At 52.0% G+C, this 23,945-nt stretch overlaps 1 protein-coding gene and 1 long non-coding RNA gene across 4 annotated transcripts in view; one reads left to right on the forward strand and one right to left on the reverse strand.

Moving 5' to 3' along the window:
- Window positions 1-465: 465 nt before the first annotated feature.
- Window positions 466-23,945, reverse strand: part of MARCHF2 (membrane associated ring-CH-type finger 2) — a 38,169-nt gene continuing 14,689 nt past the window's right edge. For all 3 annotated transcript variants that reach the window (XM_080384173.1, XM_080384174.1, XM_080384172.1), the window contains exons 3-5: window positions 20,773-20,968; window positions 6,801-7,010; window positions 466-3,367 (exon numbers count right to left, since the gene is read on the reverse strand). In XM_080384173.1, the coding sequence (XP_080240299.1) occupies window positions 3,209-3,367; window positions 6,801-7,010; window positions 20,773-20,968 (565 nt within the window). In that variant the 3' untranslated portion in view covers window positions 466-3,208. The remainder of the gene's footprint in view (window positions 3,368-6,800; window positions 7,011-20,772; window positions 20,969-23,945) is intronic.
- LOC308062537 lies at window positions 8,701-12,879 on the forward strand. The gene is made up of 2 exons (XR_013927611.1): window positions 8,701-10,618; window positions 11,747-12,879. It is a non-coding gene; the product is annotated as an uncharacterized lncRNA (long non-coding RNA).

Consider the following 23,945-nt stretch of genomic DNA (forward strand, 5'->3'; position numbering starts at 1 on the left):
GCCAGGTGGGGATACAGGAGGGCAGGGTGGCCACAGCAGCCTCCAGAGGGACACAGCTCCTCAGGTCACACGCAGTTGGAGCCGGGACCCCTTCCCCACCCAGAAGCAGGGGTGGATTTGCTCCCCCCCCAAACGTATGAAAATCACAGCCTCGCTGTCCACACTGAAAACATCACCCACCCCCCCCAGCATGGTCCAGACTAACACCCAGATGGCCCTGTGCAGCCCCACACCCACCCTCTGGAGATGCCAAGAGGACTCCCCTGGCTCACCCCAGGGAGGTTTCTGCATGCAGACAAGAGAAATTATGAAAAGCCTCAGGGTTTGTCCAACTTCAGCTCAAACAGGAAACCTCATGCCAGCTCTGCCGGGGGGGGTCAGGAAGGCCACCCCCGGGCACACAGGGCTGGCGATCAGGGAGCCAGCCCGGACCCTTCCCTCCCCAGTAACCACACAACAGCCCAATGTTTGTCTCACTTTTATTTACATAATTGCACAGCCCATTTCCCCGTGACACTGGAACGTGCTGAACATCTCCTCCGGGAAGGAGGAGAAGACTCAAAGAGTCGCTATTGGGTTTTGCAGGGGCACATGCAACAACTCCAATTATTGGCAACTACGATAAAGACAACGAAGCTGAGGGTGAAGCCACGGCCGCGCAGCAGCACAGGGCCGGGCCCCCGCTGGCCCCAGCCAGGGACTTCTGGCTTTCACAGTTGCATATTTGGATCAGGAGTGGGTTTGAAACACTGGCTCCATTAGGTCCTTGCTAGGGGAACGCGCATCCTTCATTACCTGCCAGAACTAGACGCGTTGCAAGACCAAGCTCCTTGCTGGGAAGTTGCAAGACCAAGTTTCCAAGGCTGGGAAGGTCAAACTAAACCCCCAAATTTTTCTTCGCTGGGAATGTCCTGGTGCCGTGGGGTTTGCTGGGGAGGGGCTGAAGGAAGGGGCACCCAGGACAAGGCACAGAGCAGCGGTGCAGCGCTTACTGCCACGGGAAGGGGTGTGCAGGGGCAGGCAGTGCCTGCACAAGCCGACTTGATGCAGGATGCTGCGCAGGGACCATTAAGTGCAGCTGGGCTGCACTGTGAGCCCCCAGGGGCCAAGTCATCCCTGCACGACAGGGAAAAGGGAAGGTGCCCGGGGGTACGTGGCAGAAGGGGAGAGGCAGGGGGGCTGGCAGAGAGAAGGGAGCAGAGATGCGCAGGCTGGCAGTGGCAGAAGACGCTCACCCTGAGATCAAATGAGACCTTCGCACTCACACCCGAGACCAGCTCGGACCAACCCACGGGGGCCCACAGCTGGGCAGAGAGAGGCTGCTGCAAGATGTGCCGGGGCATCACCGAGTTGCACCAGAACCCTGGGATGGGAGATGGAGGAGAAGAGCAGACACACAGCAGACCCCAGGGCCGGAGCAACCCAGGGAGAGGCAGGACACCGGTCCCCACTGCTCACACCACCAACGTCTTCCAGCCTAGGGGGCCAGGGAACACTTGGGAAAAAGCATCCTGCTTTACAGCTAGAGAGAAGGAAGAATGGCATAAGGTGCTTTCAATTCAAGAAATCAAAGGTCTTGACCTAGCAGGGCACTGGCCCGATCCACTTGGGTTCGGCGAAGGAGCAGAGGGACACGGTGTGTGACTGCCACCACCCACTGCGAGGACACAGGCACCTTGGAGCTGCTGCCTCCCTCCCTGCCCTCAGCACTGCGGGAGGAGAGCCAAGGCTGACACCAGGCACACGGCTCCGGACCGCTCAGCAGGGCCGTGTCCGTACAACCCACCCCACTCGCAGGGCTCGGGAAAGCGCAGCACCAAGCACAGGCATCGTCTGGCAGGGCAGGGAGGCCAAGTAGAGCCGAAGACTAAAGCCAAACTCAGGGAGACCCTTGGTAGATCGGACGCTCCAAGACAGAAGGGTTCATTAGCTGGATGTGCTGGAAACACAGGAGGATGAAGGAAGAGGAGGGATGCCAGCCCCGCGGAGAAGGGACCCAGAGCCTGTTTTCTGAGAATCAGCAAATTAGAGTGTTTCACTAAAGGACACATAAGAGGCAGGCAGCGCTTTCAGGGATGAACCAAATCACAGCAGCTCCTCCAGCCGCCGCCAAGGAATGTGCAAATAAAGCGCACAGGGACAGCCGAGACCACCTGCATCCTGCCGAGGGGCTGCGGAGCACGGCCCGTCCCGTAACGTACGTGTGTAAGTGATACTACAAGAGGTCCAGCCTCAAGATGGTGAAAGGACATCAGCAAGCAGCCTCCCACGCTCACCTTTTGGGGTCAGGAAAACTCCTTTCTGAATCTTTTAAAAGCAAAAGGCAATGGTGGGTTTAGCTAGTATGAGCCGTTGCTTCCCCCCCTCAGATCCTCCATCTACCTTTGCCAGACATATCGAGAGCTGAGTGCATCCGAGTCCTGGGGATGAGCCAGGATCTGCAAGGAAAGCATTTTGTGAGATCATGTCTGCGCAGGAAAAAATTTTCTCATTTTGAAACTTATTTTGAAATTCTCAAAATTACAGTACTTTACAAAATGTCTCCATTCAGCGTTATGTCATTTTACTCCTTCTGGCATTATAATAATTATTAAAAACACACAACTTTCTAGAAAGGACAGAAACACCACGAAAGAGACCAGATAGTAACGGGAAAGGCTGCCGCAGTATTATCAAAACCAATTTAGTGCAAAGGAGAAGGGGATTTTCAAGAACGGTCACTGAAAAGTGTTCTTTATATGCTCATTTGGAGAAAAGGCATAGATTTAACCTCTGAATGAGATCAGGCTGCCAGCTTCTATACTGAAGCTTAGAACATCAACTCAAAAGGACTGAAACACAATATGCATGGCCATTAAAAAATAATATTATATATAGAGATATATATATAGAGAGAGAGGGGGGAGATATTTTCCACGTATGGTATTTATAGGAAAGTGTCCCTGCAGACAGGCATATTCTGCCATCTGGCTCTTTTGGGCCGCTTCACATGACAGACGCTGATTATCCGTCCGTTTGCCAAGTATAAAGTACGTGCTGACCGCAAAGCCCCTTCGGGTGGGATGACGGTTTCCTGGTGCCTCCACAGTCGCCGCGTTTCCTGCGCAAGAGGGGCCACCCGACCCTCTTCGCTCCTGCCAGCCCCCCAGGGCTGCCCTGGTGGCACGGTGGCACCGGCAGCCAGGTGGCACGGTGGCCGAGGGACGGCTCAGACGGTGGTTTCATCCGCAGTCTTCTTCAGGAGCTTGGCGGAGAGGAGGGAGTGGGGCACGGGGTGCGGGCTCCGCGAGGCTGGGATCATCAAGCGGACTTTCTGGTTGGTCCTTCGCCACTCCGAGTACAGCTGGCAGTGGTAGCGGAACGAAACCTGGGGGCGATAACACAGGACAAGGTTATCCCAGCCCCATCGCAAGCACCGGAGCCGCAGAGGGATGGGGGGAGACAGCATCACCCATTCGTCCTCTGCATGCTCTCTGCATATCCCCTGCCGACCCACCAGCACCCCCAGCAACAGGTTGGTGGTCCCCGTCCCAAGCCTTCGCGGGGGAAGCAATAACTCCTGGTGGCAGCGGGCTGAGCGCGGCACAGCCAGCGGGGCGCTCTGGGCAGCACCGGGACGGTTTGCTCGAGGGGGTTGGGTAGCAGCCTGGGGGGGAACCACAGCTCGCTGCTTCACCCTAGGCACGGGCTGAGGGGAGCACCTTCTCTGGGCAAAACGAGGGGGTCTCAACAGGACCAGCCTCAAGAGGCTCAATCCTCAAGCGCCCCCATCCCAGATCCTGGTGGATCCTCTCTGTCCTTTGCAAAAGCCCTCCCTCCTTGGTCTGCAACAACAGGGCATCAGCTGGACTCATTTTTTTCTGACAACACCGTGGCCTAGGAGCCTCGTCCACCTGGAGGGAGACAGGAGAGGGTGCAAAGGCTGGAGGGGACCCAGCCTGGCCCCCCCGACAGGAGCTGGCCCTGCAGTTTCAGAGCAGCCCTGCAAGAGGGAGCTTGAGCTGTGCTTCCCCAGCAGGCTGGGCTCCTGGCTGCCTCCTTTTGCAGTCATTAACACTACAGGTGACCTCACAGCTCCTGCCGATTTGTTAGCTTTGAAATTAAACTCTTCTAGAATTCCTTGAAGAAGGAATTAAACCAGCATATATTTCCCTCCTGTTCGTTTTCCTAGAAATGGGGAGCAAGAAAACTAAGTACTGAATCCAGTCAGCCATATCAAAACCAAGCTTTCGCGTTTTGCAAGGAGTACAGGAAACATTTAGTTGGCAAGTAGGAAGTACCAGAAATTCTCTCTGACATGGAAAAGTCAGTATTCCTATTACTTTTGGACAGGTCTCAGACATCAGCTATGCAAAATGGAACTGTGCCACAGCCCTGAAGTAATTCAGCTTATTGATGTGTACACTCCCCTTTTTCCTGATGTAGAGAGACACAGAGTGGAAATAAGGTTGTTTGCTGATAAACAAGAAGCAAATGCATCTTGCAGCCTTCAGGGATAGCGTGTGAGTGGGGAGCTGACATTGCAAACCTCAAGGAAAGCTCCTGCTCCACAGGAAGGAGCTGCAACCTTGACCACAGCCTCTCTCGAAATGCTCACACCGATTACAGCCATCGCCACCCACCCACGCAAGGGCCCTTTGTGTCACACAGCCCAGGGCAGCACAGAACTGCAGCTGCATACAGTAAACGTGAATAAAGGGGCTTCGTTTAACGTCCTTCCCTCTTCAAGGAGATGTAAAGCACGGCAGAACTAGAGCATTTTAGTCAGGACTCATTATTTCATACATACACACACCCCCACCCCATTTGTCCAGCTCCTTCAGATTTCCAGCTCCTCCAGACCAGTTCTGGGACACAGAAGACGGAAGCACTTCCTCTTAAAGTTTCCAATTTTAGCTCGGCTTTCTACAGAAATGACCCTTATGCAGCAGTGGAGACTTCCCCCAGCAGCTCCCCGTGCGCTGCAATTGCTGCCTGTTCTGTCAGCAGCACCGATGAAGCGCTCTCGCTGCAGGCATCCCCCCCCCCAGCAAAGGCTGCAGCACCAGCTCACCCTCCCCTGGCACCTGCGTCTGTGTGGGAGAGTTGCAAGGAATGTCCTAACCCCAGGAAAAGCTGTTACTCTAAGGGATCAAAGCATGAGGTGGCAGGGAAACAGGCTGTGGCCCCTCTACTGCCCACAGAGCTGCTAGGTTTTGGGGTCCCGCTGTTTCTCCTCCAGCAACTGCACTTCTTCCCTTCCCAAAGCGGCGCTTCCCAGCAAACAGCTAGAAAAAGGGTCTCGGCAGGGCATGAGCACACACCGGGCTTTGAACGGGAGCGCCGAAATGAAGATCCAAACCCAGAAACCCAGCTAGCAACAGAACGTGAAGGAACGGAATGGGAAACAGAGGGAAGTCCCTGACCCAGGACCCCTGGAGAGAGGGGGCCAAGGGACCCCCCCCAAGGGCTCGGGGAGCGGCAGGGCAGGGAGCTGCCCCCCAGCACCGCGGCTCCTCCGGGCTCTCAGCTGGGAGCGCTCACAGATGTGCTACACAGCAAATTCCCATTCGCTTTCCTGGACTGGCGCCAAGCTGCAAGCTCCTGGCCGCCTAATTCAGCGTATCCAAAAAGATGCAAAGCGAGGCAGCTGCAGGAAGCGCCTTCCCAGCATAGATCGGTTCAACACCCCACCCAGACAGTGCCCAGTGCAGGTTCCTGCAAATCCCAGTACCTCCAGCTCTGGCCAGGGCAGGCTGGCCACCCAGCCTCGGCTCAGGGCTGGAGTCCAAACACCCAGTATGAGAGACAAGTCAGAGGTCTCCTCAGGGCCAGAGCATTCCTTGCACACACTCTTCTGGGCTACCGACATCTTAAAAATATCACATAGTAATTTTAATTGTGGGCCACAGAGATCCCCCAGCCACCAGTCCGCACCTCCTTCAGGCACCAACACCTGTGCCGGGCAGCACAAAGCATGGAGGAACATGAGGGCACATTATTTAGGGGTCAAACATTTCCCAGATTTTATATTTCCCGGATTTTATTTTTCCCCTAAACCAGCCAGCTACCAAGTTTGTGTTTCTTCTCAAAAATAGGAACGGGCACAAGAGCTGGAGGGCTGCCTGCCCCCAGTACCAGACCCTCCCTCCCAGCCACGCGCAGGTACAGGACACCCCAGGGAACACGGCTCCCGTGTCAGTCTAGAATCCACTGGATCCAGATGGATCGGGAAGTGGTTTCTCATTCTCAGCAACAGCTTGAGCAGCTCCCGTTTGAATATAATTAAATGGATGTTCAAGAGAAAGAGCCCAAGGTTTTCTCACAAGGGGAGGCAGAAACAGCTGGCTGCACTGACACGGTGCAAGCCAGCACTTGCATCTCCCTCTGCAGCGGGAGCAAGGCGCTGGGCATCTCCCTCTGCAGCGGGAGCAAGGCGCTGGGCATCTCCCTCTGCAGCGGGAGCAAGGCGCTGGGCATCTCCCTCTGCAGCGGGAGCAAGGCGCTGGGCATCTCCCTCTGCAGCGGGAGCAAGGCGCTGGGCATCTCCCTCTGCAGCGGGAGCAAGGCGCTGGGCATCTCCCTCTGCAGCGGGAGCAAGGCGCTGGGCATCTCCCTCTGCAGCGGGAGCAAGGCGCTGGGCATCTCCCTCTGCAGCGGGAGCAAGGTGCTGGGCATCTCCCTCTGCAGCAGGAGCAAGGCGCTGGGCATCTCCCTCTGCAGCAGGAGCAAGGCGCTGGGCATCTCCCTCTGCAGCGGGAGCAAGGTGCTGGGCATCTCCCTCTGCAGCAGGAGCAAGGCGCTGGGCAGCAGACACCTACCAGCGTCCAAAGGACGTAGATTGTGAAAAGTGCTATAGTTAGTGCTATAAGTCCAATGGCCTCCAGTCGGCTGTTGAACTGCAAGTGATCCTGGGCTCCACGCAGGCACAGCCAGCCGGAGATCGCCGCCAGGGGAGTAATGAAGAGGAAACACACCATGTCGCAGAAGAGGGTCCTCTTCTCATTGCGGGGACCAGGATCCTTCAGCCACTGCAGGAAGGAAGGGAGAAAGGGCATTAGTTGGCGGCACACGGAGCACGCAGCGTGCTTAGCAAAACGGGACGCGCTCTCTGCAGCCTGTACGTACCTGGTGCGTGCACTTCACTCTGATAAACCCTCACAAAAATAGAGCTAGAGAGCGTCAAGAATGTTTTTAACAACCAACGAGGGAAAGAGAAGAGAGAGCTGAAGAATTCATGCAGGGAAAGGCAGGAGTAAACACAGGAGCTGCCTGGGCTCTTCGCTGGAGTCGCACGGAGCAGGCAGCAGCTAGCAGAGGGAGGTCAGCTCAGCAAAGCCTGGCTTAGTAAAGATCTGACAGGTCTCAGACTGAGCTTCAACAGAAACTTCTCCAGGACTCCACAGCTGCTGTAGGGGCTATAGGAAACTGGGGCATTGGGGTCTGTGGCCAGCCCAAGCCATAAGGGCAGCTGTCCCAAGTCCAGCCCTCTGGTTCCTTTTGGAGAATTGTGGCATTTTGGTGCTGCATTCCCGATTTGCATGAAATCTGAAATGCCCGGGTCCACCTGAGAGACTATGCAAGACAGCTGAGCAGAAGGAGCGCTCTCAAGGGTACGGCACTGTCCTCAGGGCTCAAGTGAGCCGCAGCAGTGCTGCTCACCGGGGAGCCCAGCACCCCGCCAGGGCCATCAGCGAGGAATGCAAACACCCACGCACCCAGTATTTTCACCGAGATGATGACAGAGAGGAAAAAAGCCTATTACTTCAGCAACAAAGACTGGAGGGAAAAAAAAAAGCCAAAAGAAAGCAAGTAACAAGCAGAAAGCCTTGCACCTGCGCAGACAAAGCAGGACAGCAGCCAAGGGCTACAGTCTGGGGCTGGCCCGGCGCGGGAAGGTGACACAAACCCATTTTCTTTTACAGAACAACCCGTGTCCAAACCTGCACATTTCTCACAGAGAAAGCCCTTGACCATTTCTAAAGAGAAAGCAGCATGACTGTTGGGCGAGGAGAGACGCAGAGCTCGGCGGGCTGGGGGAAGATCCCCTGTTGCTTTCTCCCAGATCTCAGCGGATCACAAGCGACGATGAAGGGACACAGCCCCTCACACAGACACAGCTGCTGAAAGCTCCACCACCTTCAAGACCACAAACTCCCAAAGACCTTTCCACTGCTGGTGGCCATCCACCGGCTCCCACGTTATGGGCAGCAGAGACCTGTGGTAGGCGCAGGACAGAGGTGACTCCGCTGGATTCCTTCCCACCTCCCGGCTTGCCTTCTTGCCTCCCAGGCAGCAAGTGACCCATCACAGTGGGGGTCACTGCACTTTACGTTACCAAGAGGCTTTGCAAGCGTTTCTTTCTTGCTGCTCTCAAAAATGAGCAGGTCGCAGAACAAACGCAGCTCTGTTGCAGGGTTGTTTTCCTCAACAGGCAACGTTCCCTACTTTTACGAGTCCCGACTTGCATCCACTGTGGGTTCATTTTAGATACTTGACTTCAACAACAGCAATTGTTCTAGTTTTCCTGGTATTATGCTATTTCCAGCTCTTCCTTTCCTTTTTTAGGATAGCAAGCAGCTGTGGTTCCTAGCAATGCCCAGAGTTGTTCTAGCACATTTTTATTGGGAGTTCTGTACGCTTGGCTGCTGGATCCTTCCTTCTTTCCTACACGAGGATGACTGGTCTCATTTAGGATTATTTTTTTTTCCCCTCAAAAAAAAAAAAAAAAAAAAAAAAAAAAGAAATCTGAGAACGTGATCGAAAAAGCACAGTCAGAGCAGGGATGGGAATAACCCCAAGGCAGGCAGGGCCAGGCAGGCTTGTCCTACTGACAGACTCGGCATAGGTGCCCGTTTTTGAATCAGCAGCACGAAGAGGGACCCACCTGAGAGCCACACACACAGAGCTCCTTCCTTACGGGGGAACCCACAGTTTAAACAGCAATACAGAAGGGGTGGTGGCAGGTATGCAAGCAATTAATGAGACCACACCGGTCAAAACAGAGCACAGGTAACCTGAGGACGTTGCTGGCCAGAAAGACAAGCAGCAAGCGCTGGCCCAGAAGGGGAGCACGGGGGTGTGCACGCATGTTAGCACAGATTTAACCGTGGAGAGTGTCTAACGTGAGGGATGTACAGCGAGGCACAGCAGAGGGGTGACAAGGGGATGAGAAGCGCAGACAGCTTTTGTTGGAATGGGAAAGAGAAGGGGGACATGGCAAATGTGGGTGAGGAACAGCAGTGTGGCTGGGCTGGCCAGAGCCATGGTAGCAGAATGCTCTGCAGACACCTCGGATGTGGTGCTGAGCTGGCCAAGAGCGGAGGAGGGGGTGCTGCAGCAACAGATAAGAGCCTGACCGGGAATTTCAACTGGGAGAACTGATAAGCAAGATATTTTAGAGGTGCGACCTGAAGCATCTGAGAGACCCAAACAGAGCAAGAACAAGTGAAGCTAGAGAGCAAGCCAGGAGCTGAAGAGCGCAGACAGATCTGGGCACAGAGGAATGCTCCCAGAACAACAGAGGACAAATTAGAAGCATTTTTAAAGCCATTCTGAGCACAACTTGATGGCCAGACAGCCAGAAGGACATTTTGGAGCAGCCACAACTGTGGTTTGGACAGGAGGAACTGGGAGATGGGAGGCAGACCTACAAATCACCCCTTGTGCGGCTCTGCAGAGGAGATTAGGGGTGATGAGCTGAGTGGGGGAGATAAGGACCACACACGGAGTCCTGAGCAGCCCTAAGAGGAAGCGAGGAAGGTCAGCAACTCATCTACGCAGTAAAGCTTCTCCTACAAACAGTGCGCTGGCAGCTCCATCGTCCGAAGCCCTGGTCGTGTGCCTGGCCTTCCCTACTCCAACCAGCACAGAGGTGCCCCAGCTACACAGCGAACGCTGAATTACCCCAACCGGACTGACCTCCCTCTAGCAGCAATCCCAGAGCACCCCATCCCCTGTAAGAGGACAGCACAGATCACTTTTAACCTTTGTACAATAAGAATCTCACAGACCGAAGGCAAATAGGTATTTTACTGCATCTTATTCTATTTATATTCCTCGTGACCTTTGAAACTCCTTCTTCCTCACTAAGATGGGAGCCAAACATGTAAAGGCAGGAAGCAAATTAATTTCCTTTTGAAGCAGTTGATTTACTTTGCCAATATGTACTGACACAGTAAAAAAAAAAAAAGAATACAATAAGCCACCCTAAGGGCAGAAGGTTTCTGGCACAGCAGCAATTAGTGCATACGAGACTTAAAATAAATCTTGCAAACAATCCAAAAAGTGGTCAGTCAGATTAAACAATTTTTGTAGGGAAAACTATCAAGTAAACATGGGAAAGCAACAAAAGCCAAGTCCAAAAACAACCTCTTCCATGCTACAATCATGTGCGAGACCAAAGGGAAAGAGGCAGAGCTGGCTGCTTGCTGCCTACTTCAGCGATGGGCTGGATCCCAGACCGCCCTGCAGGAAACCACCTCTCTCTGCCTGCGTGACCAGAAGTTATTCCAGGTACAACCACATTTCTTTGTCCTCCAGCATGATCCTGAGGCTTTCCCAGATGTCCTTTCTTCTGGGATCAGCAGGGTTGCGGAAGGGAGCTCATTCCTTGGACCCAAGGCAGGGCTATGGGATGGTGAGTATCTGCTCTTTGGGTGCTTGTGCTGCCCATGAAACTAGGGTGAAGCCCAAGCGATGGAGGGCAGGAAGGAGGCATGCAGAAGACGACACCAGGACATCATCAGCTCCTCTGGAAGCCAAAAGCAGAGCTCAAAGTATAACAAAGCAGTCTCCCAGACAGCCCATCCCAGCACCCGCTGCTCCTCATGTCTGGGAGCTGGACTGCACCCTGCCACTTGGTCCCAAGGGGGAGTGAACTGACGAGGGACTGTCCCAGCAGCGCTCAGCACCTCGCAGTCTTTCGGGGGGGTTATAAATGGGTGCTTTAGAGTAAGCTGTCATTGACTTTTACAGCTCACCTGGTGTTGCAAAACATACACGGCTGTGAGCTATCAGCCCCTGTTTCATAAAACACATGGCATGCGGCATTCACGTGCTGGTCTACGACAGTCCCATGCCAAGCAGGACCAGCGCAGCACGGTATCAGCACCAGTGGGACCAGCAGCCTCCAGCCAGCATGTGCTCAGGTCTCTCCCAGCCTCACAGCTGGACCACCAGCTCTGGTGAGCACCATTCAGGACCACCATGATCTGCCAATCTCACCAGCTGACCAGGTGTGATGCAAGCCGCAGCAATGACAGGAGTATTCGGCTGCGTAAATTCAGCCGCGTTACAAAACATCCTGTGCTCCTTCTGTCCACCAAACAGCCTGTGGCTGCTCGGGCACCTCTTGATTTTCCTTTTGCTGCTGACCTGGTGCCTGGCTTTGTTAGCCAGAAAGAATAACGTGACCTTAATAACATAGCCCTGTCCCTGCCCCGAGAGACATGCTGAATCAAAAATGCAGCTTCAGAAGAGGGACCATCACGTCCCTTCTCTGGGCATCCACCAAAACCTCTTTGCAGGCCACCAACTTCCATGGGCAGCCCCAGCAGCATGGTCCTGTTTCCTTTACCAGGGTGGGGAGGGACATTTTCCAGTGGAGTACCCAGAGCCAAGACCCACAAATGCCCCCAGCCCTGCAAGCAGAGCAGTTAAATGCTGTAGAGCAAAGTCACCCCTCCTCATCCTCCTTTCCTCACTGCGCAACCACAGGCCCTCGATGCTCCACAAACCTCAACAAGCTGAACTTCTCCTTGTACAGGCTTGAGAGCCTTCCCGATGCACTTGGCCTGGCTCCAGCCACCAGGAAGCACCGGGCAAGACTCAAGGAGAGCTGCAGAAGCTCTAGAAACGGTGGACAGAAGAGGGGCCAACCCAAGCAGCACTGCAGGTCACCAGGACGCTTTGCTATACAGCAACAGGTGCTTCCGTGGTTTGGTGTCACCACGGGAAATGCCACCCACAAACATGACATCACAGCACTGCCGGCAGCTGCACCTCAGAGAAATCCTACGGGTAGCAGGTCCTCTAGATCTTCAGGACTCAGACGGGGCTGGGCAAAGCAGCGAAGATGGACATGTAAGGAAGAGGCTAGCGTGGGCAAGTGCCAAGAGCGCAGGGATCAAGTATTTCCAGCCTTGGCCCCAAAGAGGCCATTCCAGGTTGGCTGAGCAGCGCCAGGGATGCACAGAGAAATACCAAGAGGATCTAGGGTGGGATCTGAGAAGAGCATCTCCAGACAGCAGATGGAAGCGAAGAGAGAAAGAAAGAGAGGAATGAGACTCAGCTAGAGCCAAGAGTAGTTTGTTTTGCACTGACTGAGGAGTCTTGCAGGTTTGCACGGAGAAAGACAAGCTGGGGAAGAGGGTAGAGGAGCACAGACAAGACACAGAATGGTGCAGTGAGTTCAGCAGAAGAATTCAAGGAAAGCAAAGAAAAAAAGTCTGTCTGCGAGGAAGATAACACTGGAGTAAGGGTGGGGGACAGTTTATGTCACATCTCAGTTCTCTGAACTGGAGGAGGGGCAGCGATCACTGCACTGGGCGTTGCACCCAGAGGAAAGGTTTCTTTCACTAATAGCAGAAGCAGGACTCATGAGATTATCACCATTGCCCCCTGCAAACCTCGCTTTGCTTGTACCAAAGACATCCCAGCAGCCCTCCCCATGACTGCAGAGGTGCAGGAGACTAGGGAGACAGCAGAAAGGCTGCACGTGGCAGACCCACGGGAGGCGTCCCATACTCCAGCGTGACCCAAACAGCCAAGCAAACACCTCTGAGATTTTCAAAGGTGCTTTGTTGCGGGTGACAGTTGTGTTCAGATGTTGTGCTTTCCTTAGAGACAAAAAAAGAATTCACTGACCTAGATAAAATATCCAGTTTAAGGTAACCAAAATATTAGCAGTCAGTGAAAAATAAGGATCTTTTAATCAAAAATGCATAATAAAATAGAAATACAAACAGCAGGAGCAAAAACCTGGCGGTCTCCTGTACTATATAATACCCTCGGAAGGAGCTGTTTTGCAGAAGGCATAGGGACATGCAGATATTACTGAAGCTGCCATTATTAAATAAAGAATGTTAATGCACGTATTGCAGGAAAGCACCAGCACTGAAGACACGGAAGCAGAATTTTCTTGGGGCTCCATCATAAGAGCTGCTTGCAAGGACAAAAATACGAGAAGAAAAGGGTGAAGCTAAACTACTGCAGTGGTGACTGATTCACAAGAGAAATATTTTTTGGAATTAGCAAGCTGTCTCAAATGAGTTCTGCTTTAGCAAAAGTATTAAACGCTTAGAGAAGCATTACGAACAAGTCATGCGTAATACCCTTTAGCTTGTACCATGTTGGCTTTTGACATTCTGGTTATTTTAGCAAAGCCTTGGCTTCAGCCCCAGAAATTCATGCCCACTCTCCGAGCGGAGTCCTGTAAACCCTGGGTACCTCTCCCTAGGATTTACACCATGTGTGGATGAGAACACATCCTTCCTCTTTGACATGGACCCATGTTTTGCTGGGGTTAAAACAGCTGCTGCTCTGTCACCTGCCCGAGCTGCCAGCCTGGGATGTTTCCCCACAGAGACCTCAGCTGTTGGCACAGACCGGCAGCACCGATTGCCCAAGCCAGGATTGCACCGGGCCGACAGGCAGTGCGGGCCAAAGGAGGTGGGGAACCAAAGCTGACCTGCAGCAAGGGCAGATGGCCTGAGATGGGGGTCTCTGGGGTCAGAGGCGGTGTTTCTCTTAAGCTCATTTAGAAACACCCAGAGGGGACAAAATTAAGAATAGGTTAAAGCTAGGACACTTTAAAAAGTGGTTGATGAATTGAAAAAAAGTGAGAAGGTCAATGCCAGGGGAAAATACACAAAACAAGGCAGCCACAGAAAGAAACCACTTTTGCTAGCAACCTCAGAAAGGGCAAACGGGCTGAAGCAGGCTCGGGTACACAAAATCCAGCCCAGCCCGTACCCCCTCCTCCCTTTGTGGGCAGTGGGCTGCAGCCACGGAGAAGACCGGGAGCCATACCGATGGGCCACCCGTGTTTGTGGCTGTAGAAACACGGCCACAGCATCACCTTTGGCAATGCTTCTAGAAATACACAGCACACTGGTGCGGTGCCAAATGGCTCAATCCATGCAGTTTTGCCTGAAATCCTAGAGGACAAAGGGGCTTCGGCAGGGAGAGAACTTTAAGGGAAAACAGGTTTGCAATTGATTTAGCTGCAGACCAAAGAAAGGAGTTTACACTGAAGGGAGAACATAAGAGTGGGGACATTCAGGCTCAATGAGGTGCCTGCAGCACCGACCTGGGTTCTCCACCAGCCAGAATGTGGCAGGTGCCTCCAGACAAGCTGGCCCATCCTAACTTAGGTTTCTAAGGCAGCAGGAATGAATTAATCACAAGAGGCATTTCCTTCTCTCCGGAGACTATAGGACCCTAAAGAACAAAGTCCGGCTGAGGCAAATGTAAGGTGTAAAATGTCAGGGCAAATAAACCCAACCCTGCCTAGAGGATGGTGTGACCTGGGAGAAAGAGCTGTCTAGACTGAAGCAATGCTTCGTTTCCAAAGGCCTGTGCTCCTTCTACAGTGGCCCTGGACAGCAAAGACACCGATTGTTCCTGAAGATGAATCCTAGGCAGTAACTGTGCGTTTTCTGCATGTAACGATATTGGAACAAAGAAGAAACTACCTGTTCCAGGAAAGCTGTACACACTGCAACTTACGGTTTGAACATATGATCTAAGTATCTACTGCTGAAGTCTTCCAGGTACCACAGAAACGTGTTTTGCACTTTCTGACTGTGCCAGCCATGCTGGGTAGTGTCTTGTGGATTCAGATCACTTCCCTGTAAAACTATGGATGCATGTTAAACTAACACTGGTGTAGGAAAGTCAAGTACCGGGCAACCATCCCTCTCCAAGGCTTGGCCATCCCATTCTCTGCTGGGAACACGCTCCTTGCTCAAGAGCCCCACTCCACAGCCCTCTTGTGCCGGAGACCACTTCAGGGAACCAAGGAGAAGCCGCTTTGTCCTTTCACAGCACAGCCACCAGCGTGGCAGCATCCCACCCCTCTACTTACAGACCCTCCCCAGGCGCCTGGGGCTGCAGTTCAACTCTCCACCTTCACCTGCTGTTCAAAACATCCCCAAAAAAGCGCTCAGCCCATCAACCTCACAGCCTAACAGTTAACAAAAGCCTTTCATGTGTTTTTTTCAGCTTTCAACCAGCTTCTTAGTTAAAAAATAACCAAACTAGGCTGAACTGCAGGAGATATCCTCCCTGCTGGCTCCAGGCTCAGACAAGTCCCCCACTCCCAGTTCAGAGATCAGCCACACTGGCAGCGAACACTGTTACTATTTTTCACATTGAACAGACCACAACATAAATAAATGGGTGCTTAAAGAAAATAAAAATCCAGTTCTACTTAAAAATGGTCTTTAATCCATGCTGAGCAAGGTTGCCGTCTTCCCTCCCTGAAGGAGACTGCAAAATTAAATTACTGTTTGTGAAGCGCTCAGATATCACAGCAATAAGTACCCCAAAGCAGCCCATGGGGACACGAGTAATTTTGACTTGTGAGCGGGGATAGAAAAGCACACAGCCACACAACACAGAGGGATAAACAAAGTTAGCTAGTGAGCATCTTTCCCCTGTGCACTGATCCTGGAAAACACGGGCTGTGACCACAGAAAGTCCACACTGTAACGTGGATATCCAAGAGGACTGAAGTAAAAAATAAGACAATTTTGTTGTGGCATCCCCTGACTTCGAAGAACTTTCTGCAGCTTCCACAGAAGCATTTCAACTTGCCCATGGAGCTTACCAAAACACCTCCTCTAGCCCGCAGGCAGCTCAGCCTCTCTCCTTCTGAAAGCTTTGCAAGCACACATGGCAGAGCGAGTTTTTCATGGGGCTGGTGGCCCATTCCCGCAGAGACCAGCTGTGCTGACCAGTGACCACCTCTGCTGTGTTGACCAGTGACCACCGCAGCTGTAACAAGCAGCTCTCAGCTTCTCCAGGCTGGAAAGGTCGGACACAGTAGAGCAAACAGCAAGAGTCAGCTGCTTTCTCCTGTGAGGACCAACATCAACAGGTAGCGTTGTCACCTAATTCTCTGATGGGTGTCAGTGGCCATGTGACAGCAGGAGAGAGCCAGGATGCCTGGACAGCTTTTTACACTTGGCACAGATCCTTTCACCAACACCACTGCCACAAAGCATGCTCCTGCGCTGCTCCCAGTCCTAGCCTCCATCCCATTTATCCTCCTCTGCTCGCCGTCACTAATCTCTAATTTGACTTCCCAGTTCTACTTGGTGAACAGCAGATCTTTATCGGAGCTGCTAAAGAGCGCACTCACCCACGAGCATCACTTCCCCCAAGTTTCAAAACGCTCCCCACCACTCCCTGCAACAAAGGAGCAGCAAATTTCTCAGATAAGGCGGCTAAAGGGAAACGTGTCATTTTAAAATGACTAAGCAGCCGCCTTCCTGAGCCCTCGTCTCAGAAACAGATGAACAACTTAGGAATTACACTTGCCAGAAGTATTTGGTGAAGAGTTTTGGCCCAGTCTGGTGTGGGGATGAGATTACAGCAGACCGCAGACGGAGCGTATTAATGGAAAGTGCCGGCAAGCTGGCAAAGCTGTTAACAGCCCTTTCCGAAGGGCTCTGTGCTCAGCGCAGAGCCTCTCCTAACAGCAGGTGCGCTGCTGAAAGTGGACAAGTTCCGTAAATTGGCCTCTACGCGAACAAAAGGCCCAAAGAAACCTCACACGGCACAGCACGCTCGCCGTCACCACTCCTGACAGGCACGGATTTTGGTGGGGCAGAAGCTCAGAGGGGTTGTAAACAACACCCAAGAAAAAATAAGAAACAACTCCAGGATGTTTTCCCCAGGCTCCAGGCAGGGATCAGGGCATTTTACAGCATGGAAGCAGCACAACAAGAACAGGCGAGTCCTTCCAGCCATTGGGGTCCAGCAGGAGCCCCCCACTCACGATGTGCCAGGCACGCAGCGCCTGTGCCCATCAGCTGAACCGTGCTGTACGGAGCCCTGGCGCACCAGCATCGCAGAGCCCTGGCACACCGGCGTGACTGCTCAGCACAGCCTGTACGGGACTCAGGACACTCCATCATGTGGTGGGGAAGTGCTGCTGGCTCCTGGGAAAGAGCAAGAGCAGGCTGCTGCCATGGGATTTATTAAACCAGCCCGCAGGCTGCTCCTCAAGCCAGGGAAAAAGCTTGCTGCCAAGGAACTGCAGGCAAGGGAACCGCTCCAGGGCTGTACGATGATGGCGAGCTGTACGTTATTCTGCTCTACAGCAGGGATCACTCTCACGGGTGATCTAACTGGCAATTTTTCCACCAAGTGCTCACCAGCCTCCAAACTCACCAGGCACTAAGGGCACTTCATGCAAGCTGTTCCCCCAGCAGACACAGGAGACACCAGAACAGGGCAGATCATCTTCACTGTGCTCACAGACAGTCCCCAAACATGAGAAGTCACAAATAATTCACACCCCCAAAGCCTTTGACAGCTATCAGTAAGGGCTTGAGGGATCTATGCCACTGTGTTTTCAAGAGAGGGATTTTTTGCGTTTGGGGGTCACAATGTTGCCCACCCACCACCTCTCAACACTCACGGATTGCTTGCTGGTCACCATATCCTTACCGGCTCCAGTTCAGAGGAGCTCTTCACAGATTTCAAAAGGAATTAAAATTTGATTGTCCCAGGCTGTTCACTAACAGACCTCAGAGTACAGACAAGAAATCACACAGAAGAGTCAAGCCTTCCCCGCCATGCTGTCCTAGCGAGCTCCTCTTGCCTGCTGGAAGCACAGACGTCAGCATCAGAGCAGAAACTCTCCCAGTACCCACTGGTCTTGGAGCTTTCATTCAAGTACACAATTTTCTAAGCCTGTACTTGTTACGAGGTGCTACAGCATCTGCGAACTACAGCTAAACGCACTTCCACATGTTTGTTTCTGGGCACGAATCCTCTACTAGCTCTTAAGCTAAAACATCCAAAACCTGCACTCAAAATTTTGGCCCACGTAAGACCTAGCAAGCTCGCTGTTACTGGGCTTGCCTCAAAGCCAAGACACAGCCCTCTCCAAATATTTTAAGCCTCAACCAGCCATTTGAGAGTTCTCGGTCAAAGAGCCATTTTACATGTTTTAGCAGCAGGGAGAAAAGCGGTAAGACTCAGCCAGCACTAACCCCTGACGTAATGCTCTTCTACAGATCGCTTCGCTAAATACACGGTTTGGTTTAGCGCTGCAGCCTGAAGATCTCTCCCATCCGGGGCCATCAAGTCAATGCCAGTCAGTTGTAAATTAAACAATCACAAAACCTGAATACCAATTTTGCAAACCGAAGCTTGAACGTTTCCCCAGTTGAGGGGCTATTTTCGCCTCCGAGGCTTGCTGGGCACCCAAAGGTGACGGGAGCGTGGGAAGGAGAGATGAGGACTGGGGGGAGGAGGGGGCAGGCGTCATTTCCAGAGGAAGGTGGGAAGGGAAAGGGAACAACCTCTAGAACTGATGGGAATGGAAAGAGGTGGGAAAAGCAACTTGGAATTCCAACTGTGACTCAGCGAATCTAAGTGATGGAGCAAGGGGAAGGAGAGAGCAGACAAGAGTAGCGACAGCTACAAACCAGAATTAACCCCTGCCTCCCCACATATACGCTTGTGGTAGCAGGCACTGACAAGCTTCTGATAGCTGGCAGGTTACAGGAGCCTGTTGTTGAGCATCAGCTAAGAGACCCCGTTCTGCAGCCCCGCTGACGACAGCGCAGCAGCAGCAGCACTGCTTTGCATCAGTTTGAAACGCTGTCAACAGGAAAAGTAAGTTTTGAAACAAAACCCAGAGCTACACGCCACAGTTCAAACACAGCCAGGGAGGCACATGATGAAACACCCTGCAGGGACAGGGTGCGCATGGAGAAGGGGAGTATTTGCAGTGGTGGCTCCAGGTGATGCTTTACTGCTTCTCTCACCGCTGATGGCTGCAGGACCAGGGGGGTCCCAAAATTGTTAATTGTAAATCTCCTCGGGCAGGCTGATGCTTCTCTGCAGTTGAACATTGTGTTGAATGAGCACCCAAACCCAACCTAGCAACAAGGTGACACAGGGAAGAGCCCACCCCCAGTTTCACATGGTGTGGCTGCGGTGTGGCAGCAAGGGCTGCAGGACCTTGCTTTGATCTTCCAGGTTGGACCTCAGGTGTGCCCAGCGACACCCTCCTATATGGTCCTGCAGCACCACCAGTCATATCAACGTCGCCTGCTCACCTGCCAACACAACTCACACGTTTGGGGAAGGGTCTAGAGCACAAGTCTCACGAGGAGGCAGCTGAGGGAACTGGGGTTGTTTATCCTGGAGAGGAGGCAGCTCAGGGGGACCTTATCGCTCTCTAGAACCACCTGAAAGGAGGTTGTAAGCAGGTGGAGGTCAGTCTCTTCTCCCAGATAACAAGCAACGGGACAAGAGGAAATGGCCTCAAGTTACAGCAGGAGAGGTTCAGATTGCATATTAGGAAAAATTTCTTCACCAAAAGGGTGGTCAAGCACTGGAGCAGGCTGCCCATGCATGTGGAATCACCATCCCTGGAGGTGTTAAAAAAAACCCCACCAAACTCAAACGCTAGATGCGATGCTTAGGGTCATTGTTTAGTAGTGGAGTCCTGGGTTAACGGTTGGACTCGGTGATCTCAAAGGTCTTTTCCAACCTAAATGATTCTATATTTAGACAGATTAAACCGTCTTCTAAAACAAACCATTACAGCCTTTTGTACTGTAGCTCACTGATTTACTTATGCCTCTTTGGGGATGTACATTTGAATTCTGAGGTCAGAAGATGGCCTGGTCCAAGCTGCCCTTGTTCCCCACATGTAAAGGGCATCATTACAGGCAGCTGCTATAAGCCCTGGGGGCCAAAGGAAGCCTGAAATGTGATCACAGCAGACTGCCTAAACAGAGGAATGAAGAGAGTTTTGTGATTAAAAAAAAAAAAAAAACCACAAAAAAAACAAAACAAGAAAAACTACCACAATCAAAACCAAACCCACGCACCAACCCGAGCCTGGATCGTACCTTCCAGTTCTAGGAGGGTGATGGACCCGTCAGGAGCCTGGTCCCGATATGGTCAACGCCAAGAGGAACATAAGGGCTGGCTGAGCTATGTCCTGCTTTCTCCTGTCACTGGGGGGAACACAGGGCAGTGACAGAGCACCACAGCTCAGCAGGGAGGAGCAAGACCTAAAGGCTCTGAAGCACACATCAATATTCGGCAAGGGAGGATGAGTCTTTTATTGACCAATATCAGCAATCACCACATCTCACTTTTCAGAGCAGAACACGACAAAGAAGTTACAGGCAAGAGAGCTGAACTAATGCAACACTGTGGGATTAGATTAAAACTAACAGAGGAAAAAAAAAAAAAAAGAAAAAAAAAGACTACTTCTGAGAGCTTCATATTTCGGTGAGTCACGTGGTGACCTCCGCATTTCCATGCTCAGGCATTAAAGTAGATCTACAAGTGCAATGTTTTCCGTAGCCCTACAGCCTGCCGCTGGTAGGTAGCACGTGGAGAGTTCACAGGCAGGAGCTACCCCAAACATTGCCACCGCATGAGACTTGATCTCTCTAAACAAAATTGTTCTTTGTGAGGGCTAAGGTACTGCGAGGAGACGGAGACAGCAAGAACCACAAGGACAGCAGGGCAAATCAGTCATTTTCTCTCAAATGATAAGGAAATAAAAGTGAAGCAGGAAGAAAGCGGTACCTCTGTCAAAGGTCTCGGTCTTCTCTCTACAACAAATTCTGTGTGGCAGAGCTCACAGTAACTTGTGTTGGAGGAGGATAACCATTTTTCCAGGCAGCTCTTGTGCACGGTGCCCAGTGTTCCTGTGCAGTCACACGGGGAAAGCAGTCCCTCCCCATTTCCACCTTCATGACAGATTCGACAGATGGGACCATCACTAAAGAGGCAGACAAACAGAATGAAATCACGGTCAGAACAGGCAGAACGATACAGCCACATTGGAGAATGGGGTCTGAATCCCACCAAGCCCCAGAAGGGCACATGCACAGCAAGCAGCACCTGGCAGAATGTGCCAGGCACGCTGCAAGAGCCCAAAGCAGCAAGAAATCAGCCTCAGGAGAGTGTGGAGGTGCCCAGGAGCACTAGGTCAGTAAAATCTGGAAGTCGTGTTGATGAGCACCACAACACCCGAGAGAAGCCGGCACATCAGCCTCCTGGCCAGCTCAGCTGGCCACACAACGGCCTGCAGCACGTGTATTCCAGTCTCCAGCTCTGCTCCCAGCAGGCAGACGAGCTGACACTGGACCTGAAACCAACCCTGAAGTACTGACGCAAACCCAGAAGCCCAAAGCGAAGCCAGATGATCCACGGTAGCCATGGCATGCCCCCAGCCACCTGGAGCCACTCAAGAAGTTTGCAATCACAGTCACATTTATCAGATCACCTCACCCCTGCTCTGCATCCTGGGTTTAGCAGTAACTGCGTGGGGAACGGTGATATCTAATGACACAACTGCATTGACCCTGGAAGCCCAGCTCTCCAAGGACACAACGTATTTCATGGCAAGCCGTCACCCAGGCTACGTTCCTGGCATACAAACCCTCTGCCCATCACGGTGCAGTAACTCGCTCAGCACCCTATCTGCACATCCCCACGCAGAGAACCGTTCCGCAGCATTTGTGCTTTGAACTGGCTGCAGAAATGTCTTGGTGCTTCAGAAACAACGACTTCTCCCCCCGTCCTTGGCTAGAAATTTCAACCACAGAATCAAATCTCTTTGATCAGCTCCAGATCTGCTCTCTACAGACCTCACAGAACCAGAGAGACTTATCAAGGGAAGTATCAAACGCTTTCAGAGACGCTTGCAGCCTTCCCCACAGGGGACCTGCACTGCTGATCACACTCAGACCACCCATTTGCTTCCAAGAGGTTCCCTCACACCTCTAACTGTCACCACCGACTGTTAGCACTACTGCTCCAGCATCCAGCAACCGTTAGCTCAGCTGTAGCAGACAATATTCAGTGACAAGCATCCATCACAGCCTAAAGCAGGGGGTTTGTGGATCTACGTAAACTTAGAGCATCCAGTGTCCTCCTATAGCAAAGACTTTCTCTAGCTGCACAAAGAGCCAAGCCCTCTTCACTTGCCCGTTTCGTGTACTATCCCCTAAGTCTTGTCCTGTAGGAGACAAAGTTTTCCACATCCCCCAGATTTACAGACCTCTGTCATAGCCTGCTCAGTCACCTCTTCCACAAGCAGGAGCATCCTAGCCTATTCAGTCATGCCTTAGAAACACATCCACCTTTCTGATCACCATCACCACCCTTCCCTCTACCTCCTGCATTTCTAAAACGTCCTTTCAGAGCTGCAGGGACCAGAGCTACAGTTTTCAAGATGTGAGCACACCAGGGATTTTTGCAGTGACTTCTGTTCTTCATTACTTTCCAAAACCTTCATATCTTATTTGCCTTTTGGTCACTGCTGCACATAACTGCCCATTTCCCTCCTCCTGCAAATACATACGTAAATCCCGGACCACTGTTCTTCATCTGCATCACCCCACACTGAACTGCAACCATTATTTCAGCCTGCAGCCATTTCCAATAACATTCAGTTCCCTAAATTCAGGCATTTAGTGCCATTTTAGGTCCAAGGACATCCCACTTGGCATCAAAAGGCATGGGTTTCCCAGAAGCCCTATGCCACGTCTGCCACCCCCATAATGAGGATGCGCTGGGCTCCCTGGGAAACCCGAAATAGCTCTAGACACCAGAGTTTGCTATTCTCAGAAATTCAGTACCCCTCTTCAGTGTTTGCCATGCATTGAGATCATTTAGAAATAAAATGCTGGGCAGCAGAAGCCCCACGCAGGGCTGCCCTCCCTGGACCATGCAAACGAGCCACTCACTAGCATCTCGCTTCTTTCCCACCTTCCAACCAGCCATTCCTTTCACACAACCACCATTCTCTTACATCCATAGTTGCACAGATTTGGGGGTAGGAGGGAGGACAAGAAAGGAACATCTTTATATCCAAACCCCTATCGCATGCCCTCTTGAAATCCAGGTGAGCTGTATGGGCTATCACCTTTTCCCACATATTGCTGACAGTACCAAAACCAGACTGATCCCTTATCACAGCTCATGCACCGCTGCTATTCTGACTTTTAAAAAACTCCGGACTGCAAAAGAAGTTTTGGGGGATTGCAACGCAACAGGCAGAACAAGCAACATGCGCTCTTCAAAAGCAGTAGCGCCACTTCCATTAGTTTGCACAACCAGACAAAACAGAAAGCAAGACACGGAAATACAGTGCAAGGAAAAGGAGCGTACAGGGGAAAAACATCGGTGGTACGTGAAGGGAAGAGAAGAGCCAGCAAGAAAGTGTATGTCAGCTCACTAGAATAGAAGCAAGACTCCTCTGCTGGTGTACCACAGGAGATCTCTACCACTTTCAACCCAATGTTTAGCAGGTTTCAACCCAGCTGGGCTTTTTAATCATATTCAAGGCTGTGAAGCAACGCACACCCACTGCACTATCCCCTTCTCTCTGCCAGACGTCACTGGTGAACCACTGAACCTTGTTCTCTCCTCATTTTCCTATGCCTTTTATTTAAGGGACGACTTCAGCTGGCACAAGCCCCGCCACAGGAGTCTGGAGAGGTGGTGGTGGAAAATCCATCCTCAGAGATAAAGAAAACTGCATCCGACAAAGCTCTCGGCAGTCTGATCCACCTTTGAAGTTGGTCTTGCTCTGAAAGGAGGGTGAACAAGATGTCCTCCAGAATTCCCTTCCAATCTAAATTATTTGATGATTCTGTAACCTCTATTGACATAAATCTCAGCTGTATCAGAACGACAAAATTACAGTCCACTCACACAGCCTTAGCAACAGAGACAGACCAAAAAAAAAA

This window comes from Falco punctatus, assembly GCF_963210335.1.
Source record: "Falco punctatus genome assembly, chromosome: 4".
Classification (NCBI taxonomy): domain Eukaryota; kingdom Metazoa; phylum Chordata; class Aves; order Falconiformes; family Falconidae; genus Falco; species Falco punctatus.